Below are 16,688 nucleotides of genomic sequence, written 5' to 3'. Positions count from 1 at the left end.
AGCTGAGTGCAGCTTCTTCCACTGGGTTGGGGTCTGGCAGAGAGAAGTGGGGGAATGGGGAGCGTTTAGGATGTGATTGGCCACGGACTGCCTTTCCCCCCTCCACCAAGCCCGGAGGTGCTGGAGGAACCTGCAGCGTTTTCGGCGGGTGTGATGCTGTGCCTGGCTGCGGCGCTCTGGATGATGCGGGGAAGGGGGCTGTGCTCTGCGGGGGGTACCGCAGGAGAGGGGAGGGAGGCGTGTGCCTGCCTGGAAGGGGGCATTTCTCCCCCTGTACACACAAGCTGATGCCTACCCTGCTGAAGCAGTTAAACGGGGAGAGAGCAGCAGCCAGGCTGGCAGATTCCTGCCCTGTGATATGCCAGCCACACGGTGACGCAAGGGCTGGAAGGCTCCAACTAAACAAGCCATTTTCACCTGCGTAATAAGCGCTAGTGGAGATACAGCAACAGCAGCAGCAGCAGCTCCGAGTCCCCGCAACCGGCCAGATTCCAGCGCGGCCGCAGCACCAGCCAGCCCTCGGTGGCCACCGCAGCTTTTTCGGTGGCTCCCACTGCAGCCTGAGAACCAGAGACCCACGGCCGCCTTGCAGGCAGCATGTCAGCCCCGCCGGACCCCCAGGACCTGCTGCTGGCGGGCGCTGGGGTGCACTGGGCTGCAGACGGGGCGGACCAGTATGCAGCTGGGGCTCCACTGCGGGATGGAGATGGGGCTCAGCAGCAGGAACAGCTGGTTTTCGGCTCTGCCAGGGAACACCCGTCCGTTGCCATGGCGACTGCATCCCCAGGTAAAAGACGAGGGGTACCCAGGGATGCTCAACAAAGGGGCCCTGGCAGCTGCATCTCCTGGTTCCTGGTTGTCTTGCCTCCATCCCTTCCCCAGTTCTTCTTGCAGCCTGGCTGCTTGGAAACATTGCTAACGAGTTAGTGAGTGCATGTAGGAAAACAGAGAACAACGTGCAATTGCGGCCTTTGCGAATAATCAGTTTTGCTGATGTGGGGGAGGGGGAATGCAAGACCCAGCCAAGTTCCCTAAAGCTCTTAGCAGTTTTCCAGGCACAGGACACCCAATTTTAAATCAAATGTTGGAGGGCATTTGATTTCACCTGACTTGATGGGGTTCTGTCCTCATTTGTCATACACCTGTACACATCTGGAGTGACAGATCCCAAAGGAGTTACTTCAGATATTCCCTGTGCACCTGGAATTCCTGCATGGCCTCTTATGTTATTTCAACATGTAGCTTTTAACAGGAGTGCCTTTTCTGAAGTGTTTATTTATTTTCTGCGTGCTTTTGAGACACGTCCATTTAATGCTGCACTTTTTCATTGCTGTGTTTTACTCCTTGTGCTTTTTTAGGTGTATTTGACTTAAGGTGCATTTGGTTTACCTAGCGTCTGCAGGTTCATTGATTTTCAGTTTACTTTTGGGATGTATTTGATTTCTCTTGGTTTAGGGTTCCTTTATTTAGTAGCTGTATTAATAGCAGGTGTATATCTATTAATGAACCCCAGAAAGCTTCAGCTTCCAATAGCTCCTGGTAGAAATGTTTGGGGAAAATTACTCTATTTCCTCCTTGGTCACACTTCCCCACTTACTTTCCCATTGCCACCCATTAGAGAACCTGAATAACCCAGCCCTGGGGAAGCTGGTGGATCCCATCTAGATTCCTCTTCACTGAGAAGTAGATGTTTCCATTATGCAGCCTGACAGCATTAAACTTGTCTTGAGTAAGTTGAGGGTTGGGGTTTGGGACGCGAATCGGTCTCCGTTATGCAATAGCTGCAGGAGCATTAGGAACTGCGTTTTTGGGCTGAGTCCTTCCTAATCTCCTCCAGTCAATCAGCGCAAAGAGTAGCCTGCCAGAAACAACACAGGCAGCGTGACTATGTGTGTTATTCCACCGATACCCATCTGTATGTTTTTTTTCCAGGGTCCTGAATGTGCATCTGTGCTTGCGTGCACTCTTAACATGGATGTTTCCCTGGTGCTTTTCTGTCTGCTTGATGCTACTGAGTTCAGTAGTAAAATGGGATCTAATGCCCATCAGCTGATGTGGGAAATGTTTTGCTGTTTTGTAGCTTTGGGCAGGCAGCAAATCTGCTGATGTGCTGCTCATTCGCTCATCTGAGTGGCAGGTTGTGAAATGTGACTTTGTACTGGAGAGAGAGGCAGCTGCTTGTAGTGTGAGGCTGTTCTCGGCAAGAGGGGTGTGTGTGTGTGAAGAGGGGCAGGATTGGGGTCTCCAGGTAGGGTTGTCTCAACAGCATGACATGAAGGAATGGAAAGAGATCTTGCGAGAGTTCATTGTTCACTGATGGATAAAAATATGGCCATGCTGAATCTTAGCATGCAGAACAAAGAGGGGTGGTCTCTTAAATTGTGTAAATCCCTACCAAGTTGAATGACTGTGATACTGCTTACATTTAATGAAATCTTCTTCAGGCTTAACCTGATCTGTAGGTTCAGGCTTATAGAATGCAGAATAGTGAGAATGAAAAAAAAGGAAAAAGAAATGGAAAAGGAAAAGAAAAAGAGAAAAAAGACAATCAAAGAAAATAATTGTTGACTTCTGGAATCCTCTGTAAAGGGGCTTTAGACATGTTTGTTTGCATGTGTCAAACTGTGGCAAGGTGGAGATAAAGTGAGCAAAAGAGACCTTTTTTGGTGTTTGCTAGCTGTGGGTTGTCAGGTTGTCATATTAGCAATATCATAAGAGTAGTAATGTGTCTGAAACATTTCCCTTTTTGTTTTTCCTGTTTAATAAAGTAGCTGTTGTGTGGTTGTACGTGCGTGCAGCCAACTGTGGCAGACAGAGCAGCATCCCAGCCAGTGCAGCCCTGCGCACGCAGTCTGCTTTCCTCTTTGTGGCTGCAGCACCTGTATTTCAGTTCCACATTACCTAGAGAGCTACAGCTCCTGCTCCCTTCACCAGGGGAAGTAAATAATTTCCCTGTTCTTTCTGTGTGACTAAATATTCTCAAGTTGCTGAATAAATGGTCTGTCACATTGCTGAATATCTAAAACTGTCAAGTATTTCCAAAAACTCTTTAATTCTCCTGCTCAGAGTGGGATTCCTCTGTGTTCTTAAGCTGTAGGAATGGACCCAGCGGGAGACACCTACCTCCAACTTAAAACATTGCTGTAAACTTACAACACCCCCTGTACAATGGGACATCTGGGGACACTTTAGACAAGGAACAATACATCCAAACAAGAGCGAACCGGAAAGGATGTTTTCCAGGTATTTTCCTGATGCATCCTGTATCTTCCCCCACACTGCTGCTCCCAGACCTGTCCTTTGTGTGAAAAACATGATTATGCTCTTTGAGGCAAGAGAAGGGTTTTGAGAGATTCTCCCAGCATGAAAGTAACTGAAAATAAATGGTGGGAATTTATCGCAAGTTGTACAGAAGTTTTCTGATACAAGTGAAACATTTGCAAACTTTCCCTGATCTTGGTTTTTGTTTTAAGTTTGAAAACCAGCCAGGGATTGTTGAAAGGTTCAGAAATATTTTCAAGCTGGCCGTGGGCCCGGCTTTCAGCCAAACTGGCCTTTTGTCAAAACCTTGTGAGTTGTTTCTGAATGATGAAAAGCAATGGGTTTCACTCCCCGTTCTTCAGATCAATGAAGATCAGCAGTGATTTGGACTGCAGAAAAGAATTCCCACGAGGAGTAGAAAGCTCAGAGGTTTCTTAAGCAAGGTCGGGGCAATAAGGAGCTGCAGATCCCACATCTGCTTCTCCTCCTGTAGAGCTACAGTGAAGATCAGCTCCAGTAGCTTCTGGGCAAGGGCAAAGCAGTTTCTCTTGCTTTTATACTTGGCCCCTGGGTTTTGCTGAAAATGTTTCTCTCCTTCAAATGGAGAGTTTATCTTCTTCCCAAAGATGAATTTGGTTCAGGTTAAGAGGAGCTTGTAGGCAGCTCTTGCAAGGACTGGAGACTGAAACAGTCCTGAAAGGCTGGTGAGCAGTTGCATGTTGGTGAAGAGAACCCCATGTCACCCAACACACCATCTGGTCACAGATTCTGTTATTTATTTTTATACATCAACAGTGATTAAAATTCCTTGAAAATCGTTATTTCCAAAAATATTACACAGGCTACCAGGCATTCCCCAGGATAAATACATATGGTTTCCATTAGAGAAATGGCAAAATGTAAGAACGGAGTGTACCTCCACGGTGCAGGTGTGTTTAAGGGGAAAAAGAGGGGAAAAGGGTCAGGAGCTCATTCAAATGGTGATTCTTGTGTCATGATCTGGGAAGCTGTATGCAGCCTTGTGCATTGGTGGATATCTGCAGGGTGATTTACAGGTATGGTATGTCCCTACATCCACATAGCTGAGCTGAGAGGTCCTATGATTTATGGGAATGAACAGCACCCATGTGTCACGTGCCAGTAAGGTGAAATGGGAAGGAGAGACTACAAGCTGCTTGGATGAGGCAGATGAGTTGAGGAAAAGCCTCTGCCTGCCGAGGAGCAGTGAGATACCAAATCCCAGGAGCACTTCAAGCTCTGATGAGTGTAGATGTAGTGCACAAGAGTGGTTCTGGCTCCTGCTGCTCCATGATGAGGGCAGACTGTTTAGGCTCAGTGCTTTTAGTAAAGACATTTTTAAGGAACCTCTCTAATTTATGTAATTTGTAGAGGTCGAGTTGGAAAATGTGAGCCATGTACCCATGTGCTTTTACCACAAACTGACCCACCAAACCCCCTGCCAGCAAGGGGCTGCAGTGAGATGCTCCTAGCATAAGCCTGTGTTTATACTGGTAACACTTCACTTGTAAATCTCAATTTATTTGTTTGTCTCCGGTTACTGGAAAGCGTGAGTTACTGACAGCTTTACACCTCAACGTGAAAGAAGTTTTTGGCGGTTTTGTGGCAGCTTGAGAGCCCTGTGGTTCAACTGGGTGGAAAGAAATGGGTATGAACATGAGTGTCTGCACTGCTTGGGTTTGGCACTAAAGCTTTTTTGGTGATGTCGGAGCACAACCAAATGCAGCAGGTTCCCCAAGGCCACACGCTCAGCTGCTCTTTGTGGCCTTCCTGCCCCTTTCCAAGTATTGCTTTGGCAAGAGCTCCCCCTCCCCAAGCATCCACAGCAATATACTGCTCAAGGCCATGGGCACTGTAAAGGCCAAGGTCCAGAACCTGATTTTTTCAAGCTGCTGTAGAAAAAGTCTTGATAGGGTGGATTCACTGACCTAAGCGTACGCCGCAGGGGAGCTGAGCAGCTGCTTGGAAATACATTGTCAACTGCCAGACAATCTTTTTCAGATTTAGCCGACTAAGGCCAGATTTAATCTCACTTTGGAAAAGTATATATTCATGCCAATTCTATTATTGGCATTTTAGTCCTTCCTGATTTAGCGAATTGAATTTATTTTTTCTCTGGTCCCCAGATTAGTCTCTCAAAACCTCTGACAAACTGGTGGGAGTGAGGGTGATGGAGATTGTTTGATGGAGGCTATCAGCATCCCCTGGGGTTGTGTGAGTGCAAGCAGGTTTTGTAGAGAGGGACAGAAACTCAGTGGATTTCTTCTTGGATCCTTCTGTTACCGTAATTCTCGTGAATCTTGACAAAATAGCCATTTTGCCACAGCCCACAATCAGTTATCTAAAAAAAAATCCTATTGAAATAACACCCTTCATTCCCATGTGGGTAAAGCAGAAGCAATGGATCCTGTTGGGCTCCTCCAGCAAGTGCTCAGCATCTGGGGGTGAAAAGTGTGGTGCATAAAATGTCCTGGGTTAAAATCTGTGCAGCAGTGTAGTTCTCAACTCCATACAGGTCAAAATGCAGCTTCTTTCACACTGTTCCCCACAGGGGTGCAGGTAGCTCCATCCCTGCTTTGACTTCCACGCCGATGGATTTTCTTCAGCCTTCAAGGCTGCAAATGGGTTGAAGAAGAGGATGAGGCAGATGAAAGAGCCGAGTAGTACCAGGGAGGGTGACTCACCTGCCTTATTTTAATCTTCATCACTGGGTAATGAAATGTTTTATTTATAGGCAAGGAACTGAGGAGGAGAGGTTGGGAAGGAGAGGAATGGCATGAAGGGCTTAAGATGTCCCAGTTGCCGCAAGCATTCGGTTTTGCATGTTGCAGCATTTCCTGGGCTGTGAGTCTCCCCTGGTTCACTGTATCTCACTGGTGTAAGGATCCTGGGAGAGCAACACCTGCCTCCTTTTTTTCTGCAGCTCTGGAAATGCCATTCAATGACACCTCACACCTGATTTTTCCCCCCAAAACTGGAGTGTGACGTCCATGCACACTCACCATGTGCTCTCAGACCTCCTGGGGACAGAGACCCCAGCAAATGCCTCTGGCTCAGTCCTCCTGGAAGAGTTTGGGCAGATCCCACAGGTCTGCTTATTATGTCTTCACAGGCTGTCCCACAGAAGGATGCTGGCCCAGCTGCGTGGCCTAGATTGACCACGATCCTCAGGATAAGCACCTGGCTCTTCTTTAGGCCCTGAGAACTGATTTGACCCCAAGACCTAATTATTTTGTGCGTGTCTATTGTAGCTCAAAGTTCCTGAAATGTCCAAGGAGTTGTGCTGGAGGTCCACATCATCAACGGGGAATGGAAGATTTTAAATAGGTGACTTCTTAGGGGTTCGCTTCACGTGCCCTCCTGAGTAGTTGGTACGTCTAAAATGGGCCAAATATGCACTACGCCTTTTTCATTTTTAATGTAGCATTTATGTCCTTATGTCTGTTTTCATGTTGTATACTCTTACTGCCAGATCAGGGATGGTTACAATCATTATTATTATTATTATTATTATTATTATTATTATTTTATTTTATTTTATTTTATTTTATTTTATTTTTTTAAATTTATTTAAGAAAATAAGGCCATCGCATAGCAAACCATGTTTGGAGCAATGAAGCATTATTTGTAATTAGTTTTCTAATTTAGGGAAAGTAAATATATGTGCTGCTGTATACTTGGCATAAACACGTTCTTAACTGCTTCAAAAAATTAGGATGGTCTTAAGTATATGCTTAAAGGTGAGCTTATGTTTTGCCGAATTTAGTAATAAATGAAGTAGGAGATATAACATGGATAAATTTGCTTTATTACCCATTAGACCAGACTGCTTCAGGTCACTTGTGTGTAAAATGGAGGCAGCAGCACGTACCCACCTCATTACAGTATGGTGAAAATTAACATTTAAAGACATTGAAAACTTGGAATGAAAATCATTATAATGTTGTTGTTTAATTTGATCTATTGTGTGTGTCCAAGTGTGACTAAAAATTGTTGGAAATGACTACAGCCTTCGTAAGTCATTCTCTTTCAAATATTAAGGTGTTATCTCATAATCATTGGCTTTGTGCTTTCGTATTCTTCAAAAGTGGGCTTTTCTATCTTTATTTAAATAACAGCTGCTAAGAGTTCTGTGAATATTTCTTTCACTGCTGTAATGAGATGCCTGCCCTTGGTACAGCTTCCAGTTAGGAAATCTCGTATCAGAAAAGGTGGCCAGTTCTTCAGAGATTATTGGAACACAATTGCTGGTGACAGGTGCAGCATTCCCAACGTCTCCATCACGCAGCGCTGACTCCGCCAGGGATGCGGTGCTGCAGCGGGTGTTTGCTCGGGCACAGGTGAGGACGGAGCGTGGGAGGATGCTCGCTGAAGGATGCTTTCTGTGCCACAGTGACTCTGCAGACCCGTGGAGTTATGTCAGCTTGAGGCTGTTCTGTGCCATCCAGGACATGAATTACATCTTATATTTCAGCAGCACTGAATTTATTAACTGCAGCTGATCTATTGTTGGTGGCTTTAAAGACATTGAAGGGCTTATTAACTGCAGGCAGTAAAAAGCAAACGTATGGGGCAGCCTTGTCAGGCTGGAAACCTTCTTGCTCCCAGCCCCGGGGGATCTTGTGCTTTTCTTGTCTCTGAGTTTTTTTCTGTGCAAATATTAGTCCATGTCTTGGTTGCACCCCTGGGTGAGTCCCATGGCTGAGGAGAAGGAACTGTGGCACTGGGGCACAGACTTCGGCCCCAGGCTGGGCAGGAGCCTCTCACTGCTGGTGCCGGCAAGTGCTTTGTCTCCTAAACCATACCTCACCCCATTTCATGTGCACTTTGCAAATCCACAAATGCAGATGACATAGATCCAAATGACATCCCCAGCCCTGCTGTGCCTGTGCTGCGTTAGTCACTGGTTGTGCAGCACAACAGCCTAAAAATCCTCACCATGGGCAGCCTCTGCAGTACAGCCCCAGATGTTGGAGTTTGTACTGATTTCCTCCTCCTGAGCCTGGCCCTGTACATGCTGCTCCCAAAATCACTAGGGGGTGCCTGTAAAGGAACTGGTGGAGAGACAGACTGCATTTATGGCTTGCAATTGGCAAGGGAGTTTTGCCATTTACAGGCCTAATCCTGCCCCCCAACTTGGAGGTAGTGAGGCTGGTGCAGGAAGGATGCCTAGGCTCACCAAAGGCAGCATTTTGCTTGTCAGGGAGGTGGGTGTCCCTCACACCACGCAGGTCACGACACACACAGAGCCAGCAGAGCAGCTTTGCTTGAAAATGCTCTTAACCCCAAGCTCATTGGCAAGCCAAAGGGCTAGATCTTGAGCAAAGCCTAAAAGTTGCTCTAGGTCTACCACTGCTCGGTGAGCATTAACCTGTATTGATAGGACAAGGGGTGATGGTTTTAAACTAAAGGAGAGGAGATTCAGACTGGACATGAGGAAGAAACTTTTTACACTGAGGTTGGTGAGACCCCAGCCCAGGTTGGCCAGAGAGGTGGTGGATGAGCCATCCCTGGAGACATCCCAGGCCAGGCTGGACGGGGCTCTGAGCAACCTGAGCTGGTGAAGATGTCCCTGCTCATGGCAGAGGTTGGACTGGATGAGCTTTGAAGGTTCCTTCCAACCCAAACCATTCTATGATTCTGTGATTCTACGATTTGGGTCAGCAATGTCCCTCTCCCTGCACAAAGAACACCCACCAAGGCTGCAGCCAGGGCAGGAGGTGAAGACTGGGGAGCACCGTGTCCCCTCTCTGCTCTGCTCTGCTGAGCAGCATCCCCATCTGCTTTGTGAGAGTGTATAATGAGGTTTCATAGGTACCATGTCTCCACAGAGTACTGATGTACTAGGGGTCTGAATTCCAATAAGTCTTAATTAGGTCTTTCCCTTGATGTCCTTAATTTAGAGGCAAAAGAGATGCACTTACTGCTCATATGCGTAGGAAATGTTTTGCATTTCAGGATATTTTAATTCCTGTTGACTTCAGCAATGAATCGCAATGCAACACATTGAAAATTAAATGTGCACTTCAGCTGAACTGGAGGCTTAACTGCTCTGCATGCAGGTGTACCTGGATGGTATGCACAGTAATCATACATTATTTGCAGACTGATTGTAGTAAAAATGGAAATGCCTTTTCCCACCCCTTATAAAAGTTTAAAAAATGTGGATCCTGATTTTGCTCACTGTTTTTTGATCTATAATTACTGCTTATCTCTGTCTCAGGATATACCACATTTGCCACATTTTTCTTTTTATTACAAAGGTTTATATTTTCAGTAAACATCAATGACCAAATAAATAGATGCTCCAAACTGCTGTGCCCTGAACTTTAATTGAGACAGTTGCCTTCGATGTGGGGCTGACCTAAAGCTGAAGGCTGGTTTGTCTCTTTTGCAGCTTTTGTAGTTGATAATGATAATGCAGCATTCATGTTGTTGCTGTTTTCTCTACTACTCTGGCAAAAGTATCTCTGTGGTTGAATATATAATTCGTTTCTCAGGACCTGCTGGTATATCCTGAAAGTCTGTTGTGTATAATCTGCGATTCTCAGACTGGAATTTGTAGAAAAGGTGTTGGGCCCAAAGGTGAAGCTCCAAAATGATGTGTGAGAGTCAGGAGAAGTCCCAGAGGAGTCAACCCCCCCTGCACACCTTGTTTATGAAAGAAAATAGGGTTTATTGCTTTCACAGATCTGAAATGTTTACATCAAAGTGGCTGGTAAATGGCATCTTCCTTACAGGCAAGAGAGGATTTTAACATCTCTGATCAATCTGGAGTAGATCTTCAGTAGGTGGTATCTGATTCTCTAAAAATTTCCTGTGTGTTTACTGTGCGTACATTGCATTCAGGATTGAAAAGTCAAGCAAGCAAATATTTGGTCACATGCACAGATGTGGAACCTCTGAGTAAAAACTGGGTTATTTTACATGAGTGAAATAGGAACTCTACCTTTGAAAATGCATACCCGTCTCTGCTGATGCCAAGAAAAAAGGACCAAATCTCCTGAAATTTAAATTTTTGAGAAACTTCCTAATCAGACAAAAAATCTTCCACAAGAAATAAAAATGGATTAAAAGAATATTTCTTAAAAAGTGAAATCTTAGAAAGCAGTGTCTATATTTTCAAATTATTCCCAAATCAATTCATGTGTTTTAACTGATTTGGCTGGCAGCGCTATTTAGAAATCTACTTTTTGGTTTTGTAGTTGGATATTTATTCCAGACACACATAAATTCCATTTTAAAAGCACTGATTCTGGCCTGCAAATTTCTCTATTGTGTTTTAGAATTGCCATGTCATGCACCTTTTTTCCCCCCCACCCTAAGAAACACCACTAGAGATTCATTACACTGGTTCATCTAAGCAACCGTCACAGTAAAAGCCAGTTGTCATTTGGGGGATTTTTGTTTTCTTCAAAGTCTTTCAGACATTAGCCTTTATAATTCACTTGCTGTGTAGTAGAAGTTCAGGTCAGAGCTAAGGAGACAGGCTTGGGGATTTATGCTCTGTGAAATATATGCAATCTGCTCTCACTTTGAACATGGTCAACAGACCATGTATAATCCCTGGAATATTTGGTGGATCTGCTAGGCCATGAAGATGGCATTTGTGATATTTGTCTAGCTACATGTATTTTCACATCCCTATGCCATACAAACTCTATTCAAAAGCAACCTGAGGAGGGAGAGCTGAACAAAAACTGAAAAGAAAATATATAATTCTCAGCAGGAGATTTCAGAGTTTGAGCTTCTTTTCTTTTTCCCTCTCTGCTGTTGTTTTTTAATGAATCGTTCTTTTAACCTACTTTAAATCAAGCATCTAGCATGCTAGATGTTTTGCAGATGAATCATACCGTGCAATGCACTTATGCATATCTGCTGTGCAAGTACATTGTCAGCTTGTATTTGATAACCTACCAGCAAACAAGATTTTTTTTCCCCCAGAACCTTGGGATAGTAGCATCGTTTTCCAAGTGAGAATAATGCAACCACTGTTAATAAATCAACCTGGCTCCGAGGATGTTTCACCACTTTCACTGCCTCCCTGATTAGCGTTATTCTCAGAGGTATAAATTAAAAGAGGAAAATGTATAATCTGGGAAGCTTTCCAGCATCATCGTTGAAAATGTGAGCTCAGTGCTTTGCTGGGATTTCTTTGGTGGAGGAATGCTAATAGCAAAGCTGAAGATGTGCTCTGATTGCATCCTAAAGAGTAGGAAGACGCACAGAATAGCTTTGTTTCTTCTTCCTTTGTCATCAAGGTAATTTCTAATGCGATCTGCACAGGATGAATCTCCAGCTGTTTCTACACAGTTCTGTGAACTGGTCCCAGAAGTGCAGCTTCGGTCGTTCGCTTTTCTGCTACTTGTTCTCTTAGTCTGACATCTGCATAAAATATGTTACATGTTTTCCCATCTCAGCCTGCAGATAATTGCCTGCAGCTGTTAGCAGTGAGTGGACACGGTCCCTGTGCTATATCGGTCAAAGCCTGAGCTTCAGCAAGAAGGATTTCAGGAATTTCTACTGCCTGTTCCTATGAGGTGTCATCACAGCTGGGTGGTAACTCCTGGTACCTCCCTCCCCGCCAAGGGATGAAAAATGTGCTGCAGAATGTGCTGATTTGCAAAAAATATTTCACAGGGAGGGTTTGCTTTTAGCAAAGTTCCAGCTGTGCTAAATGAGCAAAAAAGGGATTTTTCAGCATATCAGCAACATCTTGGAAGTGGAAATGCCATATCCACCAGCACTTTATTAGGAGTCAGTTTTCCCCTTCTCCTGCCCATGACCCACTTGGGCCTTTGGTATTTAACTAAAACGAGGAATTTAGCAAGACTGTAATACTTGGAGCCTCACTTTATAATGTCTCTGTGTTTCTATTTGCTTTCTCTTGGCCAGGTCTGTGCCAACATCATCCTTTGCTTTCCAAGAGATGGTGAAAAGCGCAGAATGCAAGACTAAGCTGGTGTTCCTCGGGTTCAGTTTGCATTTTGGGGAAGTGCAAGGAAGTAGAAACCTCTTACTATATTGCTGATGGGACAAGTGATGCACAGTGCAATGAATAGTCCCCAGCAGCCACATTTAAACTAGGTCTAAGTCTTCCTAGGCCCAGGCAGTGCCAGGCTGCTCCAAAGGGGTCTCAGCTTCATCATCAGTGACTTGGTTTGTGGGGCCTCTTCAGACTGAGGCTCCAAAAAGTCACTCCTCTCTCCCGAAAAATATAGGACAGCTATTTTTACTTAGGTACATTAAGGCAGCGTTTTGTGTGGTTTCTTTTTTTTCCTGTTTTTCTGACTGTTTTTCACGTTTAAATTCATATTAAGGAATCTCAGCTATGTTTTGCAAAGGCATTTACTCTTCCAGCTGAACAACATAGCAGGAATACCGTGTGTTATTTGCCACCTCTACTGACATCACTAAATTTGCTGAAGCAATGTTTCAGCATTTCCAAACATTTTTCCTGTGGAGCTTTCTCTTCCATAGGAAGGTTTGCTGTTTCCCCTTGATTTGAGATGAAAAGAAAATTAAAAATAATATGAAACTTTCCCACAGGACAGAATTTCTTTTGCAATAGCTCCACTTCCAGCTAATGTCAGGAAAACCACAAACAACTGCAGTCAGTATGCTAAATTTCAACCCTGTGTTTACAGCTTATTCTTTGCCATTGCTGTCTGAAGAGCAACAACATCAACATACTTTACTTTCAGCTTGAAAATACCCATTAAATCCCAGAGTTAGTGCACTCGCCAGTAGGATTTGTTACCACCTATTTAATGGACTCAACAGGAATGTGACCTTGGTTCTGTGTCACTGGTGAAAATGAAGTTGCCTCCTGGTCCAGTCCATCTAATTGCTGCTGAACTATAGTATGAAACAGGTTCTTCTGTCTTCATGGCAGATGACTTTGACACCACTGTGGTCAAGAAGGCATGAAGCCATGAGTGTTCCCCAAGCTCGCAGCTGCCCAGAGTCCTTGGATGCAAATAATTATGTAGTAATGTATATTTATTACTTACTCACTTAAAAATGTGACTTGTGTATTGGTGCTGAGCAAGGGAAGGAAAGCCAGTGCAGACAGCAAGTCTTCCTCTTTCTTCTTAGGCTCCATGCAAGATAGTTTCTTTTCTTTAAAAGCCTTCCCCTTCTCACTTTGTGTGAGCAGGAAAGCAGCGCAGGCTCCTCCATGAGCGGAAAGCCAAGTCTTTAGAAACCATCAGGTTCCCTTTCCTGACCCTGCACTTGGAGCTGCAATAACAATAGTTTCCTCAGCCTTGCTGTGCTCTGTGTTTTAACCAGCATTTAAAAAAAAACCCAACAAAACCGAAAAGTTTTCAACCAATTTCAGACCCATTTAGCTGGATGCTAGTAACTACAAGAGAAGGTAAGATCCAAGGCTTCCTAACAGTCCTCTGCTCCTGCCTGCACCCAGCACCAGAGGCATAAAAAAGCTCCCTGTGAGCAAAGCACCGTGTTGCCTGCAGTGTTGCTCGCTCAGGTTTCTGGTTGTAACTGCTCTGCTGTGCCAGGTACAAGCCAGTTTCTGGGATGATGGGTTAGAGGAGCTGGTTTCTAACCTCATTCAACAGAAAGTTGAGAGAAAAAAAGGGTGTTTGCTCCTGGTGCTTGGGGCAAACAGCCAGGAGAAAAGAGCTACGCTAAAAATCAGTGTAGGCACAAGGATAAAATTGTATAAATTGGACAGGAGCGTTCAGGCTGGGGAGGAGGGGAAGTCAGGATGGAGTGAAAAACAAACGGCAAGGAGAAGAAATCCTAACTACTCTCGAGAGCCTGGATTCCTCAAGCGATGGATTTCTCAGCAGTTTGTGAATTAGCTAATGTGATGCTTGTAGGGGTAGGGGGTTAAGCTTAGAAACTCAGCAGGTGCTTTCTGGTCCACTTCTCCTATGTTGATGAGCTCTGGAGACAGACTTCCCTAGCAAAACCATCCTTCCCCACCCTTTGTCTAGCTGGAGCTATTAACATAATTTCTCTTTAAAAAACCTCTTTTGAATGCATTTTACTTTTTCAATTATTCATTTTATTCAGCTGGAAGGGCATAAAATCCCCATTCTTCAAGGCAGAGACAAATTCGCACAACCTTTCACCGTGCAAGTGCTACCTGGAGGAACGCTGTTCCACAGCAGGACCTGCTGCTCTGGCCTCACTCTCCAGACCCTTGGAGACTGACTGACCTCTCCCAGCTCCTACATCTTGCACTGAGAAGCTACAAGGAAGACCGTGAAAACTCAGAATTATCTTGGCCATCCATATAAATGCTCTGAATAAATAGGAAGGGTTTCAGCAGGGACAGGGCATCTCAGTAGGATGAGCCAACTTCATAAATGCAGGATGGGAAACCACAGATGAGTCCATCAGAGAAAGGTTGAGGTGTTGAGGGTCACGAGCCAAATTAAAGCCACCACAGGCTGCAAAGCTTGTGCTGTTTTGCTGTTCTAAAAAGCATATGGCATCCTGAGATATGACGATGAGGGTTTTGTGTGCATGGTGCAGCACGTGACCTGGGGAAGAGCGTGATGTCCAGTCTGGAGCACAACACTTGGGAGCAATGCAGAAAGTCCGTCAAAGAGCAACCAGGGTGATCTGATGTCTGGGAAGCATGACCTAGGAGGGAAGATTGAAAGAACTAGGTTTGCTTAAGCTAAAAGGGGACACAATAAGAGTAGTCTTTAAGAACATGAAAGCCCAATAAAAGAGCCTGAGTTCACCTGGTCTCCAGATGCACAGTGGGCAGAAACCAATGTAAGACATTCAGATTAGTCACTTGGAAAAAACTTGAGGACAATGTAGACACATAGGCTGGAGAAGCACAAGTTGCTGGGGCAAGGTGGCTGCAGCTCCATTGTGGGAGGGCTGTACGGACAGCAAAGAGGGACATCACCCAGGTGATGTAGGGATTGGTGCTGCTGCCTGGGCCAGCGATGGAGCTGGGTGGTGTCCTCCAGGCCTTTCTGGCCCCATATTTGGGGGACTCTAGAAAGTGAAATGATGGATGGCAGCAGGGAATACAGTAATTTCTCTTTTTCCCATCTTAGTTTGATTCCTGTCCTGTTCAGACCAGCAGCTGCTTCTGTGCTGATATTTTGTGTGTTTCAGTGGTTTCTGATGGTAATTATTTGTATATACTTTTTAAGAAAAACAGTGTTTTGTTTGTTTTGCAGGAAAAGCCCTGCTTTCCTTGGCGGGTGAATCGACTCCTGCAGAGAAACCCAGACATAGCATTCGATGGCTTAAGTTGGATGAACAGAGCAATATTCAGCATAAAATAGTAATAACAGGGATTTTTAATGAATGCAGGCTTGGCAGGAAGAAGTTATAGAAGATGAAGTGTGCAGTGATAGTTGGAGGCTAACAGTGCAGTGCCTGCATCCAAGAAAGCAGTAAAGGGAGAAAGATACAGCAAGTACAGGCTTATTAATTTGATCTAATTAGTATTGTTAAGAACATTAAGGTAAATGGAAAATGGGAAAAATGCATAATGGATTTATAAAAGAGGACTGTGAAGGCAAACCTTGTAGCTTCAGTAACATACTGATTGTTTTCTGACTGGGTTTCACTGAAGTGTAAAAGCCAGCACTACATGAAAAGTTAAAAATTGCTGGCTGAACTGGAGAAGGTGGAGGACAATACATCCATGGCCGCACCGCCTGTTACCTAAAACGGAGACATTTGCTTGGTAACAGTTTTAAATTGAAAAAAAAAAAAAGAAGAAAAAAAGAAAAAATTAAAATAAAAATGTCCAGTTTTACCGAAACTATTTTTTCCAGCCAATTCCTTTAACTAAAATTTTCTGACCTCCTGAAAGGATGAGCAAATAATCAATGAACGTCATTTTGAGAAATGTAGTGTGGCTTCCCAGCTGTGTTAACATCAGTGGGCAAACAGCATTTCCTCAGACCATGTTGGGACCGGATTTGGAAATTATTCCGTTTATATTTGGGCTCTGTGGACTGATCATGAATATCTGAAATGTGATCCATGCTGCTTAATTGTAGCTTCTTATATGAGTCACAAGATTATTTAACAAGGATCCTTGATTGGAGGAACGAGCAAACACATCTTTTAGACATACTTGATTGTGCCAATTTCAGTGCTTATTTTCTCTTGATGCTGATACGTACATATTTTTCATTAGCCTTGGCAACCATTTCTTTGCCAAAAAAACAATTTCGCAGGTGTTGGCAGAAATTGGTATATGGATTTAGCTAATATAAAATCATTTACACGTGTGATAGCCGCTGAAAAATGTTACTATCATCCTCTCTGTACCAAAATTAAGAAAATAACACTAAGATTCAGGTGCAAGATAAATTTGGGTGGCAGCACTGTATGTGTCCAGTTGTATTAGGTGAAGTCAGAATGAGCTTCAGGAAAGGCCAATTTGATTGCTTTCC

At 44.3% G+C, this 16,688-nt stretch overlaps 1 protein-coding gene across 1 annotated transcript in view; it reads left to right on the top strand.

Annotated features, from left to right (window-relative positions):
- Window positions 1–597: 597 nt before the first annotated feature.
- The window catches only part of RTN1 (reticulon 1), a gene marked incomplete at its 5' end in the record, with an annotated part of 123,671 nt that continues 107,580 nt past the window's right edge, over window positions 598–16,688 (top strand). The window contains one exon of the mRNA XM_082059555.1: window positions 598–787. Within this exon, the coding sequence (XP_081915681.1) occupies window positions 598–787 (190 nt within the window). The remainder of the gene's footprint in view (window positions 788–16,688) is intronic.

Source organism: Streptopelia decaocto (assembly GCF_964273445.1).
Source record: "Streptopelia decaocto genome assembly, chromosome: 7".
Taxonomy (NCBI): Eukaryota; Metazoa; Chordata; class Aves; order Columbiformes; family Columbidae; genus Streptopelia; species Streptopelia decaocto.
Note: the sequence above shows the minus strand (reverse complement) of the source record. Positions and strands in the feature narration are given on the sequence as shown.